Here is a 21,865-nt window from a genome sequence, read left to right as displayed (position 1 = left end):
TGTGAAAGTTATAATATAATGATGAAAGAGAATTCAACGTTTTTTACAATTATAGACACACATCTAGGCTAATCAATGAGCTAATGACAGGAGGCTGCAGGTTGACATGGACTTAGACACTTTAAGCACACCAGAAAGACAAATAAATGACACACAAGTGGATGAGTGGCAGAGAGGAAAATAAGTGAGGGGGTGGGATGGTAAATGAGAGTCAATGACAGCAAGGGTGAGCATGGGAGAAAACATGAGATTATGGTGGGAAGCACTTTTTAAGGACTAGAAGGTGGGGAAGGGTTGAGAGGGGGTGGTGGTTAAGAAATTACAGATACAGGAAGTCAGTTACATAAACGAGACCATTGAGGGATGAAGAAATGGTGGCGAGCATTCAGCTTTGTATTGGGAAGTATCTTACAAACGTGAATCTTTTTCTTCTTTAACGGCCACCATTATCCCACCTTTCTTTTGGGGTCGGCTGGGAGTAGCTTGGCCCAAGTCTTTCAGGAACATGGTAGCTAGGCCTGATATTCGACTAGTTTGGGCAGAATTTGGAATTTGCCATGGTTCAGGCGATAGCTTGCCTACTCTTCGCGAAGGACACCGTGCGATCTTTAACGTCCACCAAAGAATGCTGGCAGACGGGAATCCCATTTAACATCCATCTGAGGGACAGCACACACATTGATGAATGAACCTGCCTGTGAAACACTGGGCTGACAGTTTATAGCTGGGTCAGGAATCAAACCCAGGCTAGACAGCTTAGAGGTGAGTGTGGATACCTCGAAGCCATCCTGTTAGCCCACAAACAAACGTGAATAACAATTAATTCTCAACTTAATCAATTTTCCGAAGTTATTTTCATCTTCCCAGTTCAATTGAGCACATCCTTCCAATTGTATGGCAGATTAGTTTCAGGATAACTATATTACAGTGAATTATGAAGCGAACAAATTGATTCAACCAGACAGATGCTTACGTTTTGTAAAATATTAAGCAAGGTACCTTGGTCTGAACATCTGAGTCTGAGTCATAAATTCACCTTGTCTTTTCACACCCAAGGTCCGAGGGGGCCAATGTACGAGATTACCAAATTTACACTGAGCTTGTCCTTAACCATGTCAATGTAAAGCTAATGTGTTGCTTTTCCACATCACAAGAAAGATTCTTAAAGATGATGATAATGATACAAGGATGAAACACAGCTTTTCCTGCAATTCCTCAGAAGATCATGCAAACAAATTCCACTCCACTTTATTAGGACTATACACTGGGTTATGGACCCTCTTCTTTCCAAACGTGGCAATGTTATGTTGCAAGTTTGACGGTCATTGTGAGAATACTGTATTGTGAAAACGTCCCTGTAGATGCAAATACTGACAACATTGGATAACTTTCAGAAAGGTGTTTCACTTGAAGCGAATGCAAACAAGGATTAAAGAGCTCTTCTCTTTCCAGACAAAGTCCCTGGACAATGCACAACATTCAGAATGGGTACAACTGCAGGTAAAACACCTTCGTTTGAGCTTCTGCAAATTGCTTTCACTGTCACCATGTAATAAAACAAAACAAAGCATAAGTATAATTACCCGATCATGCTTCTCGAACAATGCCTGTAGGAACAGGTATGCGTAGTGGTTCAGCTCCGTGGTGCAATCCATAGGCACTTTCAAGCTGCATCAAAGATAATGCTGACAGTTAAATGCATTTAATCAAACCAATGTAAAACACTCAAGAGAATAGTGTTAAAACAAAACAATCAATAAAAATTTTAGATCACGAACCTCTTTTTCTGAGGTGTGGTAGTATCTTGAAAGATTTATTGCTGGAATAGGGCATGTCCATTGAAAGTAAAACCAGATGCCATATCAACGTGGAACTGTTTTTGGCTTGAGTACCCAACCAATGGGGAGCAGTGAATTATATCACAAATCCTGACCATGACTGAAATCTTCCAAAAAGTGGGCATGGCGAGTTTCCCAAGTAACCTTACATCTTTGTTATGGGAGTGAAATCATACGATATATCATTGGATAAGTATTTGGTTAATGTTTTTTTTCCGTATTGAGCAGCTAAGCTATTTGTCTCAGTTACTATTATTTGTCTCTACCACCCAGGCCAATGGGGAGCAGTGAATTATTATATCACCAATTCCCGACCGTGACTGAAGTCTTTCAAAAAGTGGGCATGGTGAGTTTCCCAAGTAACGTTACATGCGTATATGTTATGGGAGTGAAATCATACGATGTCTAATTACCTCCGCCACCTGTGATGGAAGGAGGTAATGTTTCACCCCCATCTGTCTGTTTGTGTACAGGATATCTCAAAAAGTTGTAGACGGATTGGGATGAAACTTGGTGGACAGGTTGGGTGTGTGATAGGGACACGCTGATTTGATTTTGGTGAAGATCCGGCAACTTTAAATTTTAAAGTGATTCTTCATCATTGAGAGACAGGGCCAAAAACGACAGAGCATAATATCTCAAAAACTTGTTGATGGATTTGCATGAAACTTGGTGGAAAGGTTGGGTGTGTGATAAAACGTTCAACATATGCAATTATGACATCATAACGAAGCCACCTATGACATCATAAAAAAAAATCATCACGCTCGTTGCCCATGGGGAGTACTTGACATGTGCAAAGTTTCAATTTTTTCCATGGAGCAGTTTCGGAGATACAGAAGTCCAAAGTTTTTCCTTTTTTCCAACATGGCTGCCACACCACGTAACCTATGACATTGTACTTATCATAAAAATATAAGGGTATGTTCTTTTGAACATATGAGTCCCCTTGGACCATGAAGCTATCGTTCTTGTTGTTCAAGGCCGTTATGGGAACACAGAAATAAGGGTATGTTTAGCAGCGTCATCATGGTTGGCGTCTCACAATATAATATATTAGCACAATTAAAAATACCGTTTTTTCCTCGCATCTTCATGTCTGTGAAAAAACCAGTGTCAAGGTGCACAACTACAGCTCATAACCTATCCATTGAGGTGTTTTTCGGCCCCCCCTGCTTTCACGCCACTGTCCACACAAAATTCATCAATCAATTCTATACAGAGTCCGGGGGACTCAAACATTCTACACGGTGAAAATTTTGTGTCAATCGCTAAAATGGTTGCAGAGAAGAGAGAAAATTAGCATGGACGGATGGATGGACAACCCCAAAACATAATGCCTCCAGCGACTTCGTCAGCAGAGGTATAAAAAAAATAACGATTGAAAAAAGGACCAACAACAAAAGGCACACAGCCAAACTGAAAATAAATTCCCAGGGTTAACATCTTATTGATTGTTTAATGTGGTTTGGTAAGCAGTAAGGATATCTGCAACCAAATTAAGCAGATTGGACTAATTATTAAACACGACTCGTAGACCAATGCTGAACAACTTATGTAAAGAACAAACTTTGGAGATACATCCGCCAAAGGAAAAGAAAAAACAAACAAACCATCAGATCAAAAAAATAATCACTCTCCTGGGCTGGCAGGATGGTCTAGAGGTACACACTCTCCTTTTTAAGCAGTCTGGCCTGGATTTGAATCATGACCCAGCTATAAACTGTCATCCCGGTTTTTCACAGGCAGGGTGATTCATCAATGCGTGTGCCGTCCCTCGGATGGATGTTGAAGATCTCACAGTGTCCTTCACGAAGAGTCGGCGAGCTATCGGTGACACCCTAGCCAAATTCCTACCCTAACCTTAGTCGAATGTCAGGCCTGGCCAGCTGGTTCGTGAAAGACTTGGGAAAACCTTCCCACAGCCAACCATACACAACAAGGGAATAACTGTCTCCATTATAAAAGATGGTCGTTTCTATATTTAGTCGACTCACCTGTTCTCAGAAGGATGGGAGAGGCGATTGTACTTGGTTTATTGTCAGTGAGCACACAAGCACGTGCGTGCGCACACACAGACCTGCTTTAATATAGATTGTTCACTTTCAGATCTACTGCTACTCTCACCGGGGTAGAGCGAACAGGAGATCTGTTCGCTCTGCCCTGGTAAGGCTCTACCTCTACCTGGCTCATTGCTCAGTCTTGTTATTGAATATTATTGGTTCACGAGTCAGTAAGTGACCACTATATTCGTTATGGGTGTGTGTCTGTCTGTCCCGAGCATAGCTCCGTGGGTTTTGATCCGATCTTGATAAAATTAGGGTGCGAGGTTTGTATCATGCTCTAGTTGTGTTTTCCGGAGGATGGGCATGCTGCGCCCATTATGGGCAAAGCCACGCCCAAAAAACGTGTTTTTAAGGGGGTAGCCGGTTTCAAGTTACATCTTCTCCGAGGGGGTTTGTCGAATCTGGCAGGAGTTTTGGTATTTGGTTAGCCCAATGGCACCTGCATAGCCCCACGGAGCTCGATTTTTCATTTTCATCCCAAGGTCAAGGTCACAAGGTCACAAACTTAGAAAATGTCAAAAAAAATCAATAAATTGGCCATCAAGCTCCTAGGGTTTTCAACTGTTTCGAATGAAAGTTGGTATGCAAGTCGTGCTCTTCGAGTACTACAACTTTCATCATTTACGTTTTTCCCGATTCCTGCCAGTTTGCCTGTGGCGTCCCCTCGAAGGTCAAAAAATAAAAAAGGCAAACCGTGTACATTGCTCGTGGACCATCGCCATCTCCAGACTTGTCATATTCCATTATCATCAAATCCTGGTACTGTATTTTATTTTTACAAGTGCATATTTGGAAAGGGGGAGGAGGAGGGGTGATTCAGGTAAGTGGTCCTTGTGCAATTTATTTTTGCACACATCATTGATGGGTCCTTGAATATGATACGGTTCATAACATCCTGCATTTGCACTGCGGTAGGCATGGGCAAAGGAATAGATTCCCTCCATCGGAACCAGGAATCGAACCATAAATTCTGCAGTGCTGATTGCCTGCCTGAAACGGTTCCAATTCTTCAGAGTCAATTCCCACTCTGCCTCATCTCACTTCGTCCATCGATAATCCATTCATTGGATAAATAATGGGCGTGGAGAGGAATAGGGTGCAGGAAATGATGCATTGGGTGGACAAAAAAGGTAATGATAAATACAATCAAATTGTTTGGTTTTGAGTTTAGGGACATTTGGCAAGGAAGTTTGACGTGAGAATGTTTTTGATGAAACGGGGGATAGAGTTGGGGTCTGATGATGGAGATGGCGTGGTGTGAGGAGAGGCATTGGTTAGGTGAGAGAGAATGGTCATAATGACAGGGGAATTAATGACTGTTAAGAAGAGGGAATGGATGGATAAAGACAAACTATGATACGATCATACAGGGTAGTCCACCAAATGTCAGTTTTGTCTTCATTTCAGGTTGATAAGTAGTGAACCTTAGAACCAGACATGTTAAAAGACAAGCAAATCTCCAAAGAATGTTCTTCATACATGACGAACAAAGTACGCAATTGCTTTACATACAAAATGTTTCAATACAATCATAAACGTGCCATAAATTTGTGGAAAACCTGGAGATAGAAAGCAAATCTAAAACCAATCACACTTAGAAAAATAAGAGGAAGTAAAAAGTAGTGTTATTAAAATAAAAAAAAAGACAAAAATAAGTTGCTTACGGAGGGTACAGAAAATCATTGGAAAGCTCCAAGTTATCATTGTAACCAAACTTCCGCAGGGCTGTCCACGTAGTTTCATGGCGGCCCCTCTGCACAAAAAGTGTGTGCAAGAATAGGAACCCTGCCAAGATAATCAAGGGAGGAGGGCATAATGTCGTTAATAGTGGGGTGTGAAGAAGCAAATAAAATGTAGATGTAGCATGAAAAAAACAATATTACAAGAAACAGGTACAGTACGAGTTAAAAGCAACTCAGGAAAAAAGCAAATGGAGTTAATAAAAGTAACTGATCAAAAATAATGTACAGTGGGGTACAAAAAGTCTGTGTGCCAGCCCAGAAGGGAGAGCAGTACTGCATCAAGATGTGAATGAAGGCCTTGTAAGTGGGTAGGTGTTGATGTGTGCCAAGGAAGGACTTTGTACAATGGAGGATGCCCAGTTGGTGACTGGTTTTGGAGGCCACTTTTGAAATGTGGTTTGACCAAGAAAGGCTGTGTTTGATAATAAGACCCAGGAGTTTGAGTGACTAAACTTCCTCGAGGATTGTTAAGAAAGTAGATTGGGGGATGTTTGTCAGATGGTCCTTTCGGAGAGAGATAGTGAAAGTGTGAGATTTGTCTGGCTTGAAAGACATATCATGTGTTTGACCAGCTTGTGATGTTGTCAAGGTCTGAAGAGAGGGAAGAGGCTGCAGCCTGCCTATCTGACGGTTTAAGGATATCACGGCAGAGAGTGGGGTCACCAGCACATAGATAAAGAGGATTTTCCAGTCAGAGAAATCATTTACGAGGATCATGAATAGGACTGGGCCCAGAACACTGCCTTGGAGCACTCCAGCCTTTGACAGGGAGAAGAGATAAAATCTGTCTTTACATATCTATACAAATAAATGTCTGTGTGCATGTGTGTCAGTGTGTGAGAGTGCGTGTGTCAGTGTGTGAGAGTGCGTGTGTCAGTGTGTGAGAGTGCGTGTGTCTGTGCGTGTGTCTGTGCGTGTGTCTGTGCGCGTGTCTGTGCGCGTGTCTGTGCGTGTCTGTGCGTGTGTCTGTGCGTGTGTCTGTGCGTGTCTGTGCGTGTCTGTGCGTGTCTGTGCGTGTCTGTGCGTGTCTGTGCGTGTCTGTGTGTGTCTGTGTCTGTCTGTGTCTGTATCTGTCTGTGTCTGTGTCTGTGTGTGTCTGTCTGTGTGTGTCTGTCTGTGTGTGTCTGTCTGTGGGTGTGTGTCAGTGTGTGTCTGTGTGTCTGTGTGTGTCTGTGTGTGTCTGTGTGTCTGTGTGTGTCTGTGTGTGTCTGTGTGTGGCTGTGTGTCTGTGTGTCTGTGTGTGTCTGTGTGTCTGTGTGTGTCTGTGTGTCTGGGTGTGTCTGTCTGTGAGTGTCTGTCTGTGTGTGTCTGTCTGGGTGTGGCTGGGTGGGTGTGTCTGTCCGTGTGTGTCTGTCTGTGTGTGTCTGTCTGTGTGTGTCTGTCTGTGTGTGTCTGTCTGTGTGTGTCTGTCTGTGTGTGTCTGTCTGTGTGTGTGTCTGTCTGTGTGTGTGTCTGTCTGTGTGTGTGTGTCTGTCTGTGTGTGTGTGTCTGTCTGTCTGTGTGTGTCTGTCTGTCTGTCTGTGTGTCTGTCTGTCTGTGTGTGTCTGTCTGTACCATAACTCCTAAACTATTAAACCTTGCAGCCTGAAACTTTGCATGCATACTAAGAAAACTCCAAGGAAATGCATGAGTGAAAATTGGGTGTTTGGGTTAATTAAAACACCCCTTTTGAAGATAATTAACGATCTTATTTAATTATATCCTTTATCAGGCAATACTCGAACAACTTGCCTTCTCTGGGGTCTTAAGGTGTATCCTGGGTCACCTTGCTGGGGTCACAAGCCGCCATGTTTTTTGGTCTGTTCAACCATGCCTTGACTTGGAACAGACCACAATGATTTCTTAATGATAAAGTTTTTTTTCTTCACTTTCCTCCCTCATATTATCGAATGCCTGATCATCAAAGCTACCAATCGCTGGCTACATAGCAATGCTTATAAATGCCCGGAGATGCCAGCACTCATGGCTTTATTTCATTTCCGCACATGTGATAACCCAAGCCAGGTTGTCGATCACAAGCAAGACAGAACGAGCTGACAGTAATGAAGACAGGAACGATGGGCAGGAACGACGAACAGGAACGACAGACAAGAACGACACACTCGCAGCTCAGCAACCCATCCTTTTATAGATTCCGTGGTGCGGGGCGGGGGTGACGACCCAAAGCGATGTATCATGATCCGAATCGGGTGTTTTGATTGAGCCCCGGCCAGCGCACGGGCCAGCCGCCATGACCGGAAGCGGCTCCACTTTACTTCCGGCCAGATGGTTCCAAGCTACGGAATCAACTCGCTCCGAGCACCGTGACATGAATTGCCTTGCACCGAACCCCGTGCCGTGCCCCAGCGACCCACGGTTGGCGTTGGTCAATGTGCCTGCTCCATGGTGTGCCACGTGGCCCGAGCGATCTGGCCGCACAGCATGCCTCTGCCTGGTAGCAGCTGCATCGAGGCGGAGGTGCGGGAGGATATTTGCCGTTCACGGGAGACATTTGTGGCCGTCATGGTGAGTGAAGACCGACGGTAAGATGTTATTGTAACCCCATGCGCAGACCAGACCAAGGATGTGTGTTATTCGTGCCCCGTTCTGTAAGATGAAAAAGTATCATGGGCTGCGCACGAGTCCGCCATTGTACACGTCATCAACACGTGGGTCCGCCCGCCATCGAGCATGCCCCGTACAATGCACGCGGGTCCGCCATTGTACACGTGGTCAGCACGCGGGTCCGCCCGCCATCGAGCATGCCCCGTACAGTGCACGTGGGTCCGCCATTGTACACGTGGTCATCTCGTGGGTCCGCCCGCCATCGAGGATGCCCTGCACAGTGTGCGTGGGTCCACCATTAAGCATGTGACCATTTATCAAAGGTGGTGTCGTGTGCATGGTGCCAGCCCTGATCTGTGTCAGGGAATTGATAGAAAGGATTGGATATAATTATTAGATGGAGATTTGTATTGAAAAGGAGACAGATATATTATTTTGTTAATGGAGATTTGGATTGAAGAAGTGTGCCGCATGCATGCTGTATGTTGCTCGCATTTGGTGTGTTGGTTATGCCTCTGATCACCTGAACAGTGGTTGGGGTGTCGTCGCTGTGCTGCACGTGCTCCATGCAGCGCTGGCGTTTATTGTTGGCTTCGACTACTGCCCTTGGTCTTCTGTGAGGACGCATTCTTCCACAAAGGGCACGGCTGTGGTTTTTTACCGATGGGTGTCCGAGCGGAGTGCCTGCCGGCCTCGCGACGACCCCTTGCTTGGATTTACCTCAGGAATAGCGAAAACGAAAGAATAGGATTGAAGTTCAGAGGTTTAATCAGACCTAACTATGAGATTTATACAACGCATTATTCCGTTAGGGCCTTCCTTCTTGTCTCGTGGGTCGATCTGAACGTACATTAATGAAATAACTGACTGGGGACCACTGTATGTTGGCTGCCATTGGTGTTGGAGGGATGCGGTTTCCAGAACCGCAACAATATATTGTTACGGATTTCAGAATCCGACTTCCAAATAGAAGTCGTCGTGTGTGTGTGTGTGTGTGTGTGTGTGTGTGTGTGTGTGTGTGTGTGTGTGTGTGTGTGTATGTATATATATATATATATATATATATATATATATATATATATATATATATATATATATATATATATATATATATATATATATATATATATATCTTGGTTATGTCGAGAAGGGCTTTGTCTCTGGACGTGTCCAGATGGGAGTTTGTCTCCGGACGTGTCCAGGAGATGGTTTGTCTCCAGACAGCTTGGCTCTGGAAGCATCCGGGCGGTGTTTATGTCAGGACAGGAGTTTGTTTCTGGACGTATCTGAGCAGGGTTTGTCTCCGGACATGTCCGAGTGGGGTTTGGCTCTGGACAGCTTGGCTCAGGATGTGTCCAGGCGGTCTTTGTCTCCGTCATGTCCGGGAGGTGGGAGGAGGTATTTATAGTATCACCGGTACAAAATGGATTTCAGACATTTGTTTTCATCTTCACTGTTATTCTATGCAGAAGCATTTGGATGAGACAGCATGAATCGTAATTAACGCTCCACTGCACGTCTGCCTTCCATTCCTCTCACCTCTCACTGCCTTCGCTTCCCCCACCCCTCCTCACTCTCCATCCCTCCTCGCTCCCCCATAACTCCTCACTCTCCCTCCCTTTCCCCCTCTCCTCTCTCTCTCACCTCTTCCCCTCCCCCCTCTCAGTATTCCCATCAGCAAAGCGACAGGTGGTATTTGCTAGTTTTCAATAATCAATGTGACCATTTTGCCTTAAACTCTATTTGGCATTGAATTGATAATTTTATGGATGATACTCGAGTCAATTGTATATGACAGTTTTGTAACGTTGAGGCAGTTCTTAAGGCAAAAAGGGGGTCACAGTTCCCAACATCCATCCATCCATCCATCCATTGGGACCATACTCTGTACAGAGCGCCAGCGCTGCCGAAGCAGTCTTCTAGGCTATTGGGCACAATAGCCATTGTGCCCAATAGCCATTGTGCCACTCCAACACAGGATACTCGAATGGCTCAATCATCCCAGCAAGCTGGTACTCATTTTTGTCGATGTTTGAAGGATGATAGGCTGTCAACCCCTCCTGGTATTAATTTAACGGCTGAGCAGGATTTGAACTCAGGACCCGAGGATCTCAAGCCTGCCGCCCTAACCATTAAGCCAGCACCAAGCATATACAATCGCCATGCCCTTCCTACAAGTTTTCTGTTCAGTGTAAAACAACCTAAAGACTTTGAAAAAGGGTCATAAAATATTGAAAGGTTGTATGGAGCCGATAGGCGTCATGGGCCTTGTGAAGGTGACAGCATATATAGGCCTCAGGCCTCTGGCCCAGTACAATTGGAATTATCCGAGGTGTTATAACCATGATGCATTATGTATGCACATAAGCAGTTGGCATGGTTTTGCTTCATGTACATAACATGTGTTATTTTTATTGTTGGCAGCAATTAAGGCAGCGGTCTGTTGCCTATGCACCGCCCAAATAAAGGGATTTGTCAGAAAGACGTGTTGCATGCTTGGAACAGGTTCACCCCTAAAGTGGGTATTCTGCCAGTAACTATAATAAATTATAGAATATGAATAAATATCTTCAATATCATGACATAATGCTCTGAAATAACTATAATAAATGAAAGAATACAAATAAACATCTTCAACATCATAAAAGATTCTTCTGAAATCATTGACTGAAGTGGATTCAGACTTTTGTACCCCACTGTCAGTGGAATATATCCCAACAAGAAACAGAAATTAAAATAGGACCGTATTTCCAAGAAGTCATTTTCAGACCCACTAAACCAAAAAACGAGTACTTCTGCAATGTTCAAAAAATATTTCCCATACTGGTGCAATAAAATGCACCAAGTCATTACCTTCCAATGTAAGGCTGTTTCCACCAATGCCATTTTGGACATTCCGTCTCACGACATTTTTCACATCCTCCACTGTAGATGGAGCCAAAGGTATCCTGTAGCAAGTCCTCTGTGATGGCAGTAAATGCAGGGAAAGTCAGGCTTGGAAGGAGATAAACATCGATCAAAATACTGAAAAAAGCTGGGACATGCACTCTGTCCATGATAAAGCCACCACCAAAAACTGATGATATTCTAAAGAAGTACACGCAATGAGAAAAACATAGACCATTTTTATCCAAACACAATTAAGCTCATTACTGATGAAGAGTCGACATTTACAATGGAAAAGCTTGATTGTGAGAAATATCAGCTACTCCTATAAGTAACTCTTCAAAATGGTGCTTTCAATAAACAGAGCTAAAGATTTTTGAGAAGAGGTTTCCAAATCCAAGTTGTTTGTCAAATAAATAAGTTGCTTGTCAAATATTACTCATGAAGGTTAGTGGTTTCCAAATATTACTCATGAAGGTTAGAGGTTTCCAAATCCAAGTTGTTTGTCAAATAAATAAGTTGCTTGTCAAATATTACTCATGAAGGTTAGTGTTGAACCACCCTTTGTCAGAGCCAAAAGGCTCTATCTTTTTCACTCCAACAAAGGGTTAACTCCTGAAATGTCAGCTTCTCCTTGCTTTACACAGTGGTTAGCATACCTCAATCAACGCTCTGTTGACACCATCCATTGTTCAAATTTGTTATTTGACTAAGGGAAGATGTTAAGTGATTTTTGGTTTCAAGAAGCTACAAGCTGAAAGATACAAATATATAGATGAAACAATATTCTTACGATTGGCCTTTCAATCATCTCTTATGATAAGCTACTGAGGAACACAAAATGAGGATAGTGTGATGGGTTGAGAGGGTTTAACACTGTAATATTCTTGATTCAACTGTATGGTACAGGGGGAAATCTAACATGTAGAAATTAAATAAAAAAATTTATTACAGGAATGATGATGTTTGCACTAATGTTTCACACATCTCAATTTTTGTGGATACTTTTATGAGTGTGACATTCAATAGGCTTTCAATAAGACAAGTGGATTTGCTCTGTCGACAATTCATCTGAATGAATGTCGTTTTGTACCAGGATTAAATGAATTGTTAGATTAATTATTCTTTAATGGAAGTTTTAAGGCACAGGGAAAAGGTTGTACATACAGTGTTTATAGAAAGTCTACATCTCCTTTAAAAATTCTCACCTGTTGTTGCCTTATACCCTGGACTTAAATTGCATTAAATCAGACTTTCCACCTATATTTACACATCGTGGCCCACAACTTCCAAGTGGAAAGATTCTTAAAATTTCAGAAAATTCATTCAAGAATATCTTGGTTTGATAGATAAGTGTCCACCCCCCTGAGTTAATACTTGGTGGTCGCACCTTTGACAGCAATTACAGCTGTGAGTCTGTTGGGTTAGGTCTTTACCATCTTTGCACACCTTGATTGGGCAATATTAGCCCATTCTTCTGTACAAAACTGTTCAAGCTCCGTCAAGTTGTGAGGGGAGCGTTGATGGACAGCAATCTTCAAGTGATGCCACCACAGATTTTCGATTGGATTTAGGTCAGGGCTTTGACTGGGCTACTCAACGCCATTTATCTTCTTGTTCATTTGCCACTCCAGTGTAGCTTTGCTGTGTGCTTCGGGTCATTGTCATGCTGAAAGGAGAACTTCCACCACAATTTCAGCTTTCTTGCAGAGGGGCAGCAGGTTTTCCTCTAAGATTTTTCTGTATTTTGCTCCATCAATTTTTCCTTCTATCCTGACAAGTGACCCAGTCCCTGCTGATGACAAACATCCCCATAACATGATGCTGCCAACACCATGATTCACAGTCGGGACATTGTTCTTTGGGTGATGTGCTGTGTTTGGTTTGCACCAAACGTACCACGTCTTGTATTCTGGCCAAGAAGTTCCATCTTGGTTTCGTCAGACCACAAACCTTTTTGCCAGATGGCTTCAGAATCTCCAGAGTGTTTTTTTGCATACCTGAAACAGGACTGAAGGTGAGCTTTTTTGAGTAATGGCTTCCTTCTTCCTACCCTACTTTACAGGCCAGACTTGTGGAGTGATTGGGATATTGTTCTCACATGCACGCAGTGACCAGTCTTTGCCATAAAGGCATGTAGCTCTTCAAAATTGCCATTGACCTCTTGGTGGCCTCTGATCGGTCTCCTCCTTAAATCATTCAATTTTGAGGGACAGCCTGATCAAGGCAGGGTGTTGGTGGTACCATATGCCTTCCACTTCTTTATGATTGTCTTGACTGTGCTCCAAGGGATATTCAAGGCCTTGAAATATTTTTATTCCCATCCCCTGATCTCTGCCTTTCCACAACTTTATCCCGGAGGTCTTTTGAAAGCTCCTTGGTGCTCATCGTTGAGTCTTTGCCGTGAAATGCACTACCCAGCAGAGGAAACCTACAGGAACAGCCAATTTTATTCTGAAACAATAAGGGCATTCCGTATAGAGCATACCTCCACCATGTAATGCCTGATCCACGACAACATATCGGGCCCATTACATTTTTGAAATATCATGCTATACAGTACTATATCGTTTTTGGCCCTCTCAATGGTGAAGAATCACTTCAAAAATCAAATAATTCTCGCATCCAGATCTTCAACAAAATCTAATCAATTCGTCCTTTCCACATGCCCAACCTGTCCACCAAGTTTTGTCTGAATCCATCCATAACTTTTTGAGATATCGTGCTACATATCATTTTTGTCCCTATCTCTCAATGGTGAAGAATCACTTTAAAAATTCCAGTATCAGATCTAGATCCGGATCTTCACCAAAATCTAATCAGTTCGTCCTTGTCACATACCCAACTTGTCCACAAAATATCATCTGGATCCGTCCACAACTTTTTGAGATATCCTGCACACAAACAGACAGAAAGGGGTGAAAACAGTTCGGTGGCAGAGTAAATAAACAGAATCACTACAATTTAACACAGGTGTAGGCCAATTAACTTGGTGTGTGATTTTGAAGGTGATTGGTTACACTTGAGCTAATTTACAATTGCTATTCTAAGAGGGGTGGACAGTTATCTGACCAAGATATCCTAGTTTTGTATTTTTAATTAATTTTCTGAAATTTGTGGCATTTATCTTTCACTTGGAAGTTGTGGGTTACGATGTGTAAATAAAGGTGGAAAAAGTCTGACTTAATGTAATTTCATTCCAGGCTATAAGGCAACAAAAGGTGAAGAATTTGAAAAGGGGTTTGTGGACTTTTCATCGGCACTGTATATTAACTTCATGCATCACAGGAACATATTTGCATGAGAGCATGTATGAAATTGCCTTTGTTTCAAACATACACTTCATGGCATCGGTGTGCATCTGTCACATTTTCATTTTGCATTTAGAAAGGTAAGAAGTTGAGCTTGAAGGTCTTGGTTGATTCAATGAGATACAATATGTTCTGCACTTACTGTTGTGAAAGTTGTTGAAAATATAAAGACCTGTACACCTAGGTAACAGCGAACTGACGAAACAATGGTGCTTCGTGAAATGGCACCGGTCACCATGGTCATAGCAGGTAAGAACAGATTTTGGAGGTTTCATGAAGAAAAAGTTCTCATCTCTATTTCAATGCTACTGGATGTTAAAATTATGCAATTTTGCAAAAGCATTACAGCTTCTTTTGGCATGGAGCAAGGGTGCTTCTCTTCAATCAGAGCAAACTCACGACACAAACAAAATTATTGCCATTTCTTGTTTATACTCTTCAATTTTGTTACTCGGTTTCGTCTCGTTGTAATTATGCTTTTAATCTGTGTTTGCCATGGTAAAAAGAAGCTCGAATGTAAATGCCAACTCAACAGGTTTTGTTTTTGGATGACAAAATACATCTAATTATGGCATTGATCATAAGAAATGACGACGAGGAACAAGGTGTGACTGGCAAGGCACACCTGGAAAAAATTCAGCTCAGTGTCGTTCAGCAGTCCATCATTATCCAGGTCACAGATTCGAAAGACCCGTGTCAGGGCTCGTACACATTCTGGCTTGAGCTGCCAAACAGCAAATAGTCAGACATTGTGCAAGTACTTTACAACATCCTAAACATAAAAAATAAACCAAACCCAAATTGAAGTATAATGTCTCCAGGCAGGGCACGAGTGCCTTCTGTTATGACAAACAATAAAAGTGGTGGTTTGCCATTGCTTTCTCAGTTGCAAACAGGGCAAGAATTTCTAATTTGGCCAGGGTACTAACAAACAATGGCCTATTTCTTATGAAAGGTATCAAGGTATCCAAATTCAACAAAGTGGCATAAACAGATAGACCAGCCTGCTTAGTCTATTTGTTCAAAGGACTGGGAGCATACTCTATGATGCAACACTCTACCTTTGGTACACGAAGATTAAAGTTTTCAATTGGACACCACTCCATCACATATTCAATTCACATGAGACACTGATACGTGTCATGGAAATGACGAGTATGCTAAGTCGCTCAAAGACGAGAATGCTACATCTGAGACGGTCTTCTTAGTCGATACAATACTCCATATTGCATTAACTAACCTTCACTAAAAATGAACAAATTAAATCGCAAACCTTAAGAACGTTGCAAGAATTTATGATATGTGAAACACACTTGTGGAATCGCATCCCCAAATAAAAATATGGTCATTACCACATCCCCCCAATGTTCCCCAATAAAATTAATGAACGAATATACATCGCAAACAGAAGTACTGTGTTGGTATATCTGAAATGTTAAATTCAAGACTAGCCACAGATCAAAAATGAATTTTGTTGCATTTCTTCACAAAGAACATTTTCATATTTACCGAGCATGCAGCAAATATATCACCGATAATATACACCTCTCCAAGAAGGAGAAAAATACATTTTTTATTGTTGTTTTGCTATATCAACCATAAAAGCAGAAGGGATGAATCAGTAACCACAGAGCTGAATTAGTACTTCCTAAAGGCAGTTAAGAGAACAAAGACTGTTATTATTAATACAAGCAGTGTTACACTTTTAGCTCCTGCAATAGTGCTGACAATGCCAGGATTAAAGGTGTAACCAGGGATGCTGGGGAGGTAGAAGGGGGAGAGTGGGGGTGGTGGCAATTTTCTTTTCTAATGTGACAGAAAAGAAATTAAATAAATTTGGAATCAAAGAGAAAGATTGAAAGAGGACTGAGAAACTAAAACCCATGGATTGAGCATCATCAAACTCAGGAAAATTAAAATCGTTCTCTTTCAACAGCAAATTCAGATATATCTACTGAATACAATTTACAAATTTGGCACCTTCGAGCAAAGTCCGAGTACTTTTTGTAAAACACTCACAGGCCTCATCTTGCAGAGAGAAATTATCAATCGATTAATACACGGTACTTTATGTGGGAGTAATTAACCCTCTAGGACCTGGGCAGGCAGTTCATTGGGGTTAATCACTGAAAGGATGCACAAAGAAAGCTCCCAAAAATGTGAGAGCACCCAACTGCAGTAAGATCATTTTAATTAATCGTGATACCGAGAATTATCAATCACGAGCAGCAGAGTACCCACCTGACAGGCGATCTTGTTCCAAGCATGCAACACATTATTTTGACACATACCTTTATTTGGGCGGTGTATAGGCAACTGACAGCTGCCTCAATTGCTCCCAAAAATAAATGATAAATAACCTGGGTTACATGCCTGAAGCAAATTCACACCTATTGCTTGTAATTCAAAAACCTCACTGCACTGGTGTAAATGGTGGCGACTTGTAATACCCTCTCCCACCTTGAGCGGCGCTACACAACACACATTAACATAGATAATTTGCGCCCCGCCCTCCCCCCACCAAGGATATGATCCTATCCGATGTAGCAAGTCTGGATGTAATCAGCCTAGAACTGTAGGAGTAGCGCGACACACACACACACACACACACACACACACACACACACACACACACACACACACACACACACACACACACACACACACACACACACACACACACACACACACACACACACACACTATAGCAAGGATGGCAATTAGTGGTCATGTTCTGCACAGCACTATCGCTATTCTTGCACAATGTACGCCGTAGCACCACAGCAGCTGTAGGCTTTTCAGGTAGTGTCCTTCGCTGCCAGGATACATGTGGTGTATTATCACAGTAAAAATTGATGAAAAATGGGACAAGTTGTAATCAGCGATTATTTTGAGGAAATTTCAAGGTCTGCCGCCGGAAGACTTGCGAGGACAAAATTAATGGCAGTCAAAGGATATGATGCATATTAGAAGCCTCTTACACTCTGTCAGTTCAGCAATGTCATCAAACTTTTTCGGGCATCCACGTGATAAGGCACTTCCTGCCCCCCCCACCCCTCCCCACCCTTCCTGGCAAAAGGCATGGGGGGATTGCTCACCCACACCACCCTCCCTACGGCATCCCAAAGGGTAACTGCTCTACAGAATAATTACACAAACAGAGACAAAGAAGAAAGAAGGAAGACATGTACAGAAAGAAGAGGAAGGAAAGTGAAGAAATACATGTAATGAGTGAAGTTGAAAAGGAGGATGATGGGAGGGTGAACTGTGTTTACGGATTATTAAGGCTTGTACCAGAAAAAGAAAATTAGAAAAAGACAGGAAGCTAGTAAAATTGAACATGAAAGAAAACCAAACAAAATGGGGAAGCAGATATCTGTCAGTAAGATGAACTTACCTGTTTCTCCTCCGGGCAGTAGAGAGGCCCGCTGGGGTGGAGCACAGCCTTTTGGGCATAGAAGAATACCTCCGAGATGTTTCGCAAAGCTCGGGCGGAGCACTAGCAAGAAGAAGAAGAAGAAGAAGAATAGCATTTTCATTCCAGCCATCAAATAGGATAAAGCAATGTGGCATCCTAAAACTTTTTATTGGGTTTTACGTAGCCATGCCAGGCAACAAAATGTTAACTATTTAGATGAACTCATGGACAACGTTTTTTTTGTTTGAAGACGTGCAACTTCTTTGAAAGTGTTTTATTACTCAATAGTGTGCCTCGCTGTGCTCTTTTGTGATCCATCATTACCAATCTGATTTGTAAACAATGCCACAACATTGCATCATGAAATTCTGTGAAAATCAGCTTAATGTGGCATACTGTGAATGAGATCACAATGGAAGTAAATATGAAAAGGCAGTGCATGTGGTTTGTAAGTGTGAAATGAACCAAGTTCAGGTTTAGTCAATTTAACTCAAGAATGCTGTCGGGGCACCCATATAATTAAAATGAGGTTCAAGGCAAAAACAATGTTCATTCTTGCTCAATCAGATAATTTGACTGTGGGGAAAAAGAAAAGGGGAATGTAGTAAATAAAGAATAGAAACTCCCTGACAAGGAATGCCTCATACATAACAAAAAAAAAAGAGAGACAAAAAAAGAGGAATTCTGACCATGAAAGTGACATGATGCCGACACCATGTGTGTAAATTATACCAACACATCACCTTCAAATTAGGATGGCCTCCGTGTGGCAATCAGGTCTTGAAGGCTGAGATTTATGGTCACAAATAAATTAAATCAGAGCTGTCGATCTGGATTTTGACCTTATTATGGGCTTGTCAGGACACCATATTGCCAAATCATTTAATTGTGACCATGCCAAGTGAGTTAAACAAAAATTGAACCCCCTAACTTGATGAGATAGCAAGGCACATGTGTCAAGGTGGGCTGGAAGTGCACATGTGGCAGACGACGCTTGTTGCTCAAAGGTCATGTGCAGCATTTTCTGTGATGGGACTTGACCTGTGCTTTGCTCCCTATTCAAGTTAGGGGGTTCAATGTATGTGTAATACTCTACATGTATGTATGTATGTATCTTCATCTTCTTCTTCTTCTTTCGGCTGCTCCCGTTAAGGGTCGCCACAGCGGATCATCCGTATGATCCGCATAGTGATTTGGCACATGTTTTACGCCGGATGCCATTCCTGACGCAACCCTGGTCGCCTCTTATGACACAGGGATATGGTACACCTATTTTAACCATGGTATACACCGGCCCAGTATACTGGTACTCATTTCTCCGACCTCGGAAGGATGACAGGCTGAGTCAACCCCCTGATGTATTAATTCAGTGGCCCAACGGGGCTTGAACTCAGGACCTTTTGGATCCCAAGCCGCTGCCCTAACCACTGCGCCAACACGTATGTATGTATGTATGTATGTATGTATGTATATACATACATATATAAAAATATAGTAATCGATTTCAGAATCGGATCGGACTAATGCACAGAACATCCAGGTCCTCAGACAGTTATTTCCATCAATGCATGTTGAGAATAGACCCATCCCCTTGTATGGTGAGATTCTAACTCTTTGATGCATTGGAGAAGGGTAAATAATAGGTTCCCTTTCTTTCATGTGGGATAACCTTTTCCTCTTTTCGACACATTCATGCACGCGAGAGATAGCCGTTAGCCCAATGCCGACTCATTCGATTCCTTTTCCATCAAGACGCATTGTCTTGGAAATGGATGATTATTTACACTTTGGACTTACAGGACATTTGATTAAACACACCACAAGCTTTTCCTGAACAGTTATTCTGACTGTCAGACATGACTGTGGATCATTTACCTCAGGCATCCACCTTTTTCCATTGACGTTCAACACCCACCTCTCTTTCATCGACCTTTGACATCCACCTTTTTCCAGCGACATTTGAAGCCCTGCTCGGCAGCTCTATGGATGTTGGCTGGCTCTTGTTCGTGTCGGTGATGGTTGCCGTTGACGTTTTGTGAGCGCTTCACGTTTTCACTCAGTTGTTCCCGCAAAAGGCCGCTTTCTGGCATTCATCCAGTGCCCCGAACATAGCGTCGTAAGCTAGGCCTGTATTAATTGGGAGTTGCATCTTGTTCGATGGTGGGGAAGGAATGATCGCAGGGGTTGACAGTTGGAGGTCACGTGCAGTGATGCGCCAATCGGCAAGCTGGATTTAGCTGAAGTCTGCTTGAGGCTCCAACCACAATGGTCGCCTATAAAAAGGAGGAGAGGACCACCTTCCTGACAGTTGGTGATAGCTCCTGACCGCTAGTTACGGTTGCTGAGAGCTCCTGACCACTGGTTACGGTTGCAGAGAGCTCCTGACCGGTGGTTACGGTTGCTGGCAGCCCCAGACCGTTGCTGGCAGCCCCAGACCATTGCTGGAAGCTACTGACCGTTGCTGGCAGCTCCTGACAGCTCCGGACTGTTGGTTACAGCTGGTGAAAGCTCCTGACGGTTGCTGACAGCTGGTGACGGTTCCTTACAGCTCCTGCCCATTAGTTACAGCTCCTGCCCATTGGTTACAGCTTCTGATAGCTCCTGACGGTTGGATCGTTTCTGCTGGTTCTGCTCGGTACCTGGCTCTTGGCGTTCCTGGTTCCTGGGAGTGACGACGTGATATTGATTGGTGTTCGAGCCTGTTTGCGGGTGGGTGCACGGCAAGGCAGGGCACTGGCAGTGGACCAAGGTCATGTTTCTAGTAAATGCTCACACATTTTGGGTCATTTTATCAGACGCACGACGACTTCTGCCTTGATAAGCCGAGACCGGATTTCTTTTCCACCTGAATGATCTGCTGCGTACCCATGTTTAGTGTTTAAATGCTAAGTAATGCAAAGTGATAAGCATCTCCTCTGTCTATTTTTCCATAACTGCTTGTTGAATTCTATATTTGTTTGAGATTATTTTGATTGATTTGAATTTATCCATTTACACCACAAGGAAATATGAAGTTTTTGAATTTATTAATTTTTCTTAATAATAAATTCCTTGTTCACGTTTCAACCTGTCTGTGCTTGTCATTTTCTTCCATTGATCCAGAAATGTGTGAACCAAAATAGAATGGGAGGTAATTCCCAAAATAATTAACCTGTCATAGTCGGCGGTAAACGCTCGGCCGTCTTACTTAAGATTGCATCAAGATGAGGTTGGTGCATCGCTGAGGGCGCGCTCCCCGGTCAGGAGACCACATGACCTTTAGTTAAACAGCAAATTAGACAGTGGATACTGGAACTCGTGGTCTAACTGATTGGCAACCCACCATACCACAAAGTTAATTGTGAGCAGTATCACCGGGTCTGGTTCTTCCGAGGAGAAATGAGGATCAACTCCCTCATGATACACTCTGTACCCATGGCCGTAACAAATATATATATATATATATATATATATATATATATATATATATATATATATATATATATATATATATATATATATATATATATATAGAAACGTAACAGACAAAAGATGACATGGTCAACATCAGTTAAACATCTAACGGAGCCGCCTATCCGGATTTTGAGATTGTTTATCATCATCAGGACGGTATACCGATAAATATCTATCTAATGATGACCACATTCATCGTTTAAACATCAGACGACATTATGGTGAGCATAACCTGACTGATATGATGAGCATCATCGCAGATTATGTCTCACATGGTAAAACCACATAATCTGCAAAGAACCACCATCTGCCACCCAGATGATTGTTCCCGCAAATGCAAATCATTCAACCAGAAGGCACATGATGCAATCAGAGGGTAAATCGAAACATGTGGAATGTGATGAGCACTCCACCAATCTCCAATTGGACACAGTCCTACATCAAAGCGTCACCTCCAATCCGGAGGCCTCGACCCGGCAACGATCAAACAGACAAAGATTACATGGTCAAAATCAGTTAAACATCAAAACAGCTGCCTATCTGGATTTCAGGCCTGCTTGTCTCTTTTGAAGGCACCTTTTTATCCAAAAAAAAAGGTTAAAAAAAA

The 21,865-nt window shown here is 42.6% G+C and overlaps 1 protein-coding gene across 3 annotated transcripts in view; it reads right to left on the bottom strand.

The window, feature by feature from the left end:
* RHOT1 (ras homolog family member T1) overlaps nt 1-21,865 on the bottom strand; it is a 104,155-nt gene that overhangs the window by 47,477 nt on the left and 34,813 nt on the right. For all 3 annotated transcript variants that reach the window (XM_085885300.1, XM_085885309.1, XM_085885319.1), the window contains 5 exons: nt 17,785-17,886; nt 15,013-15,111; nt 11,044-11,152; nt 5,569-5,689; nt 1,584-1,668 (listed from right to left, as the gene is read on the bottom strand). In XM_085885300.1, coding sequence (XP_085741426.1) covers nt 1,584-1,668; nt 5,569-5,689; nt 11,044-11,152; nt 15,013-15,111; nt 17,785-17,886 — 516 coding nt within the window. The remainder of the gene's footprint in view (nt 1-1,583; nt 1,669-5,568; nt 5,690-11,043; nt 11,153-15,012; nt 15,112-17,784; nt 17,887-21,865) is intronic.

Source organism: Eptatretus burgeri, chromosome 1, assembly GCF_056783735.1.
Source record: "Eptatretus burgeri isolate ZD-2024b chromosome 1, Ebu_testis_v1, whole genome shotgun sequence".
NCBI classification, from domain to species: domain Eukaryota; kingdom Metazoa; phylum Chordata; class Myxini; order Myxiniformes; family Myxinidae; genus Eptatretus; species Eptatretus burgeri.
This window is presented reverse-complemented; position numbering and strand designations above follow the sequence as displayed.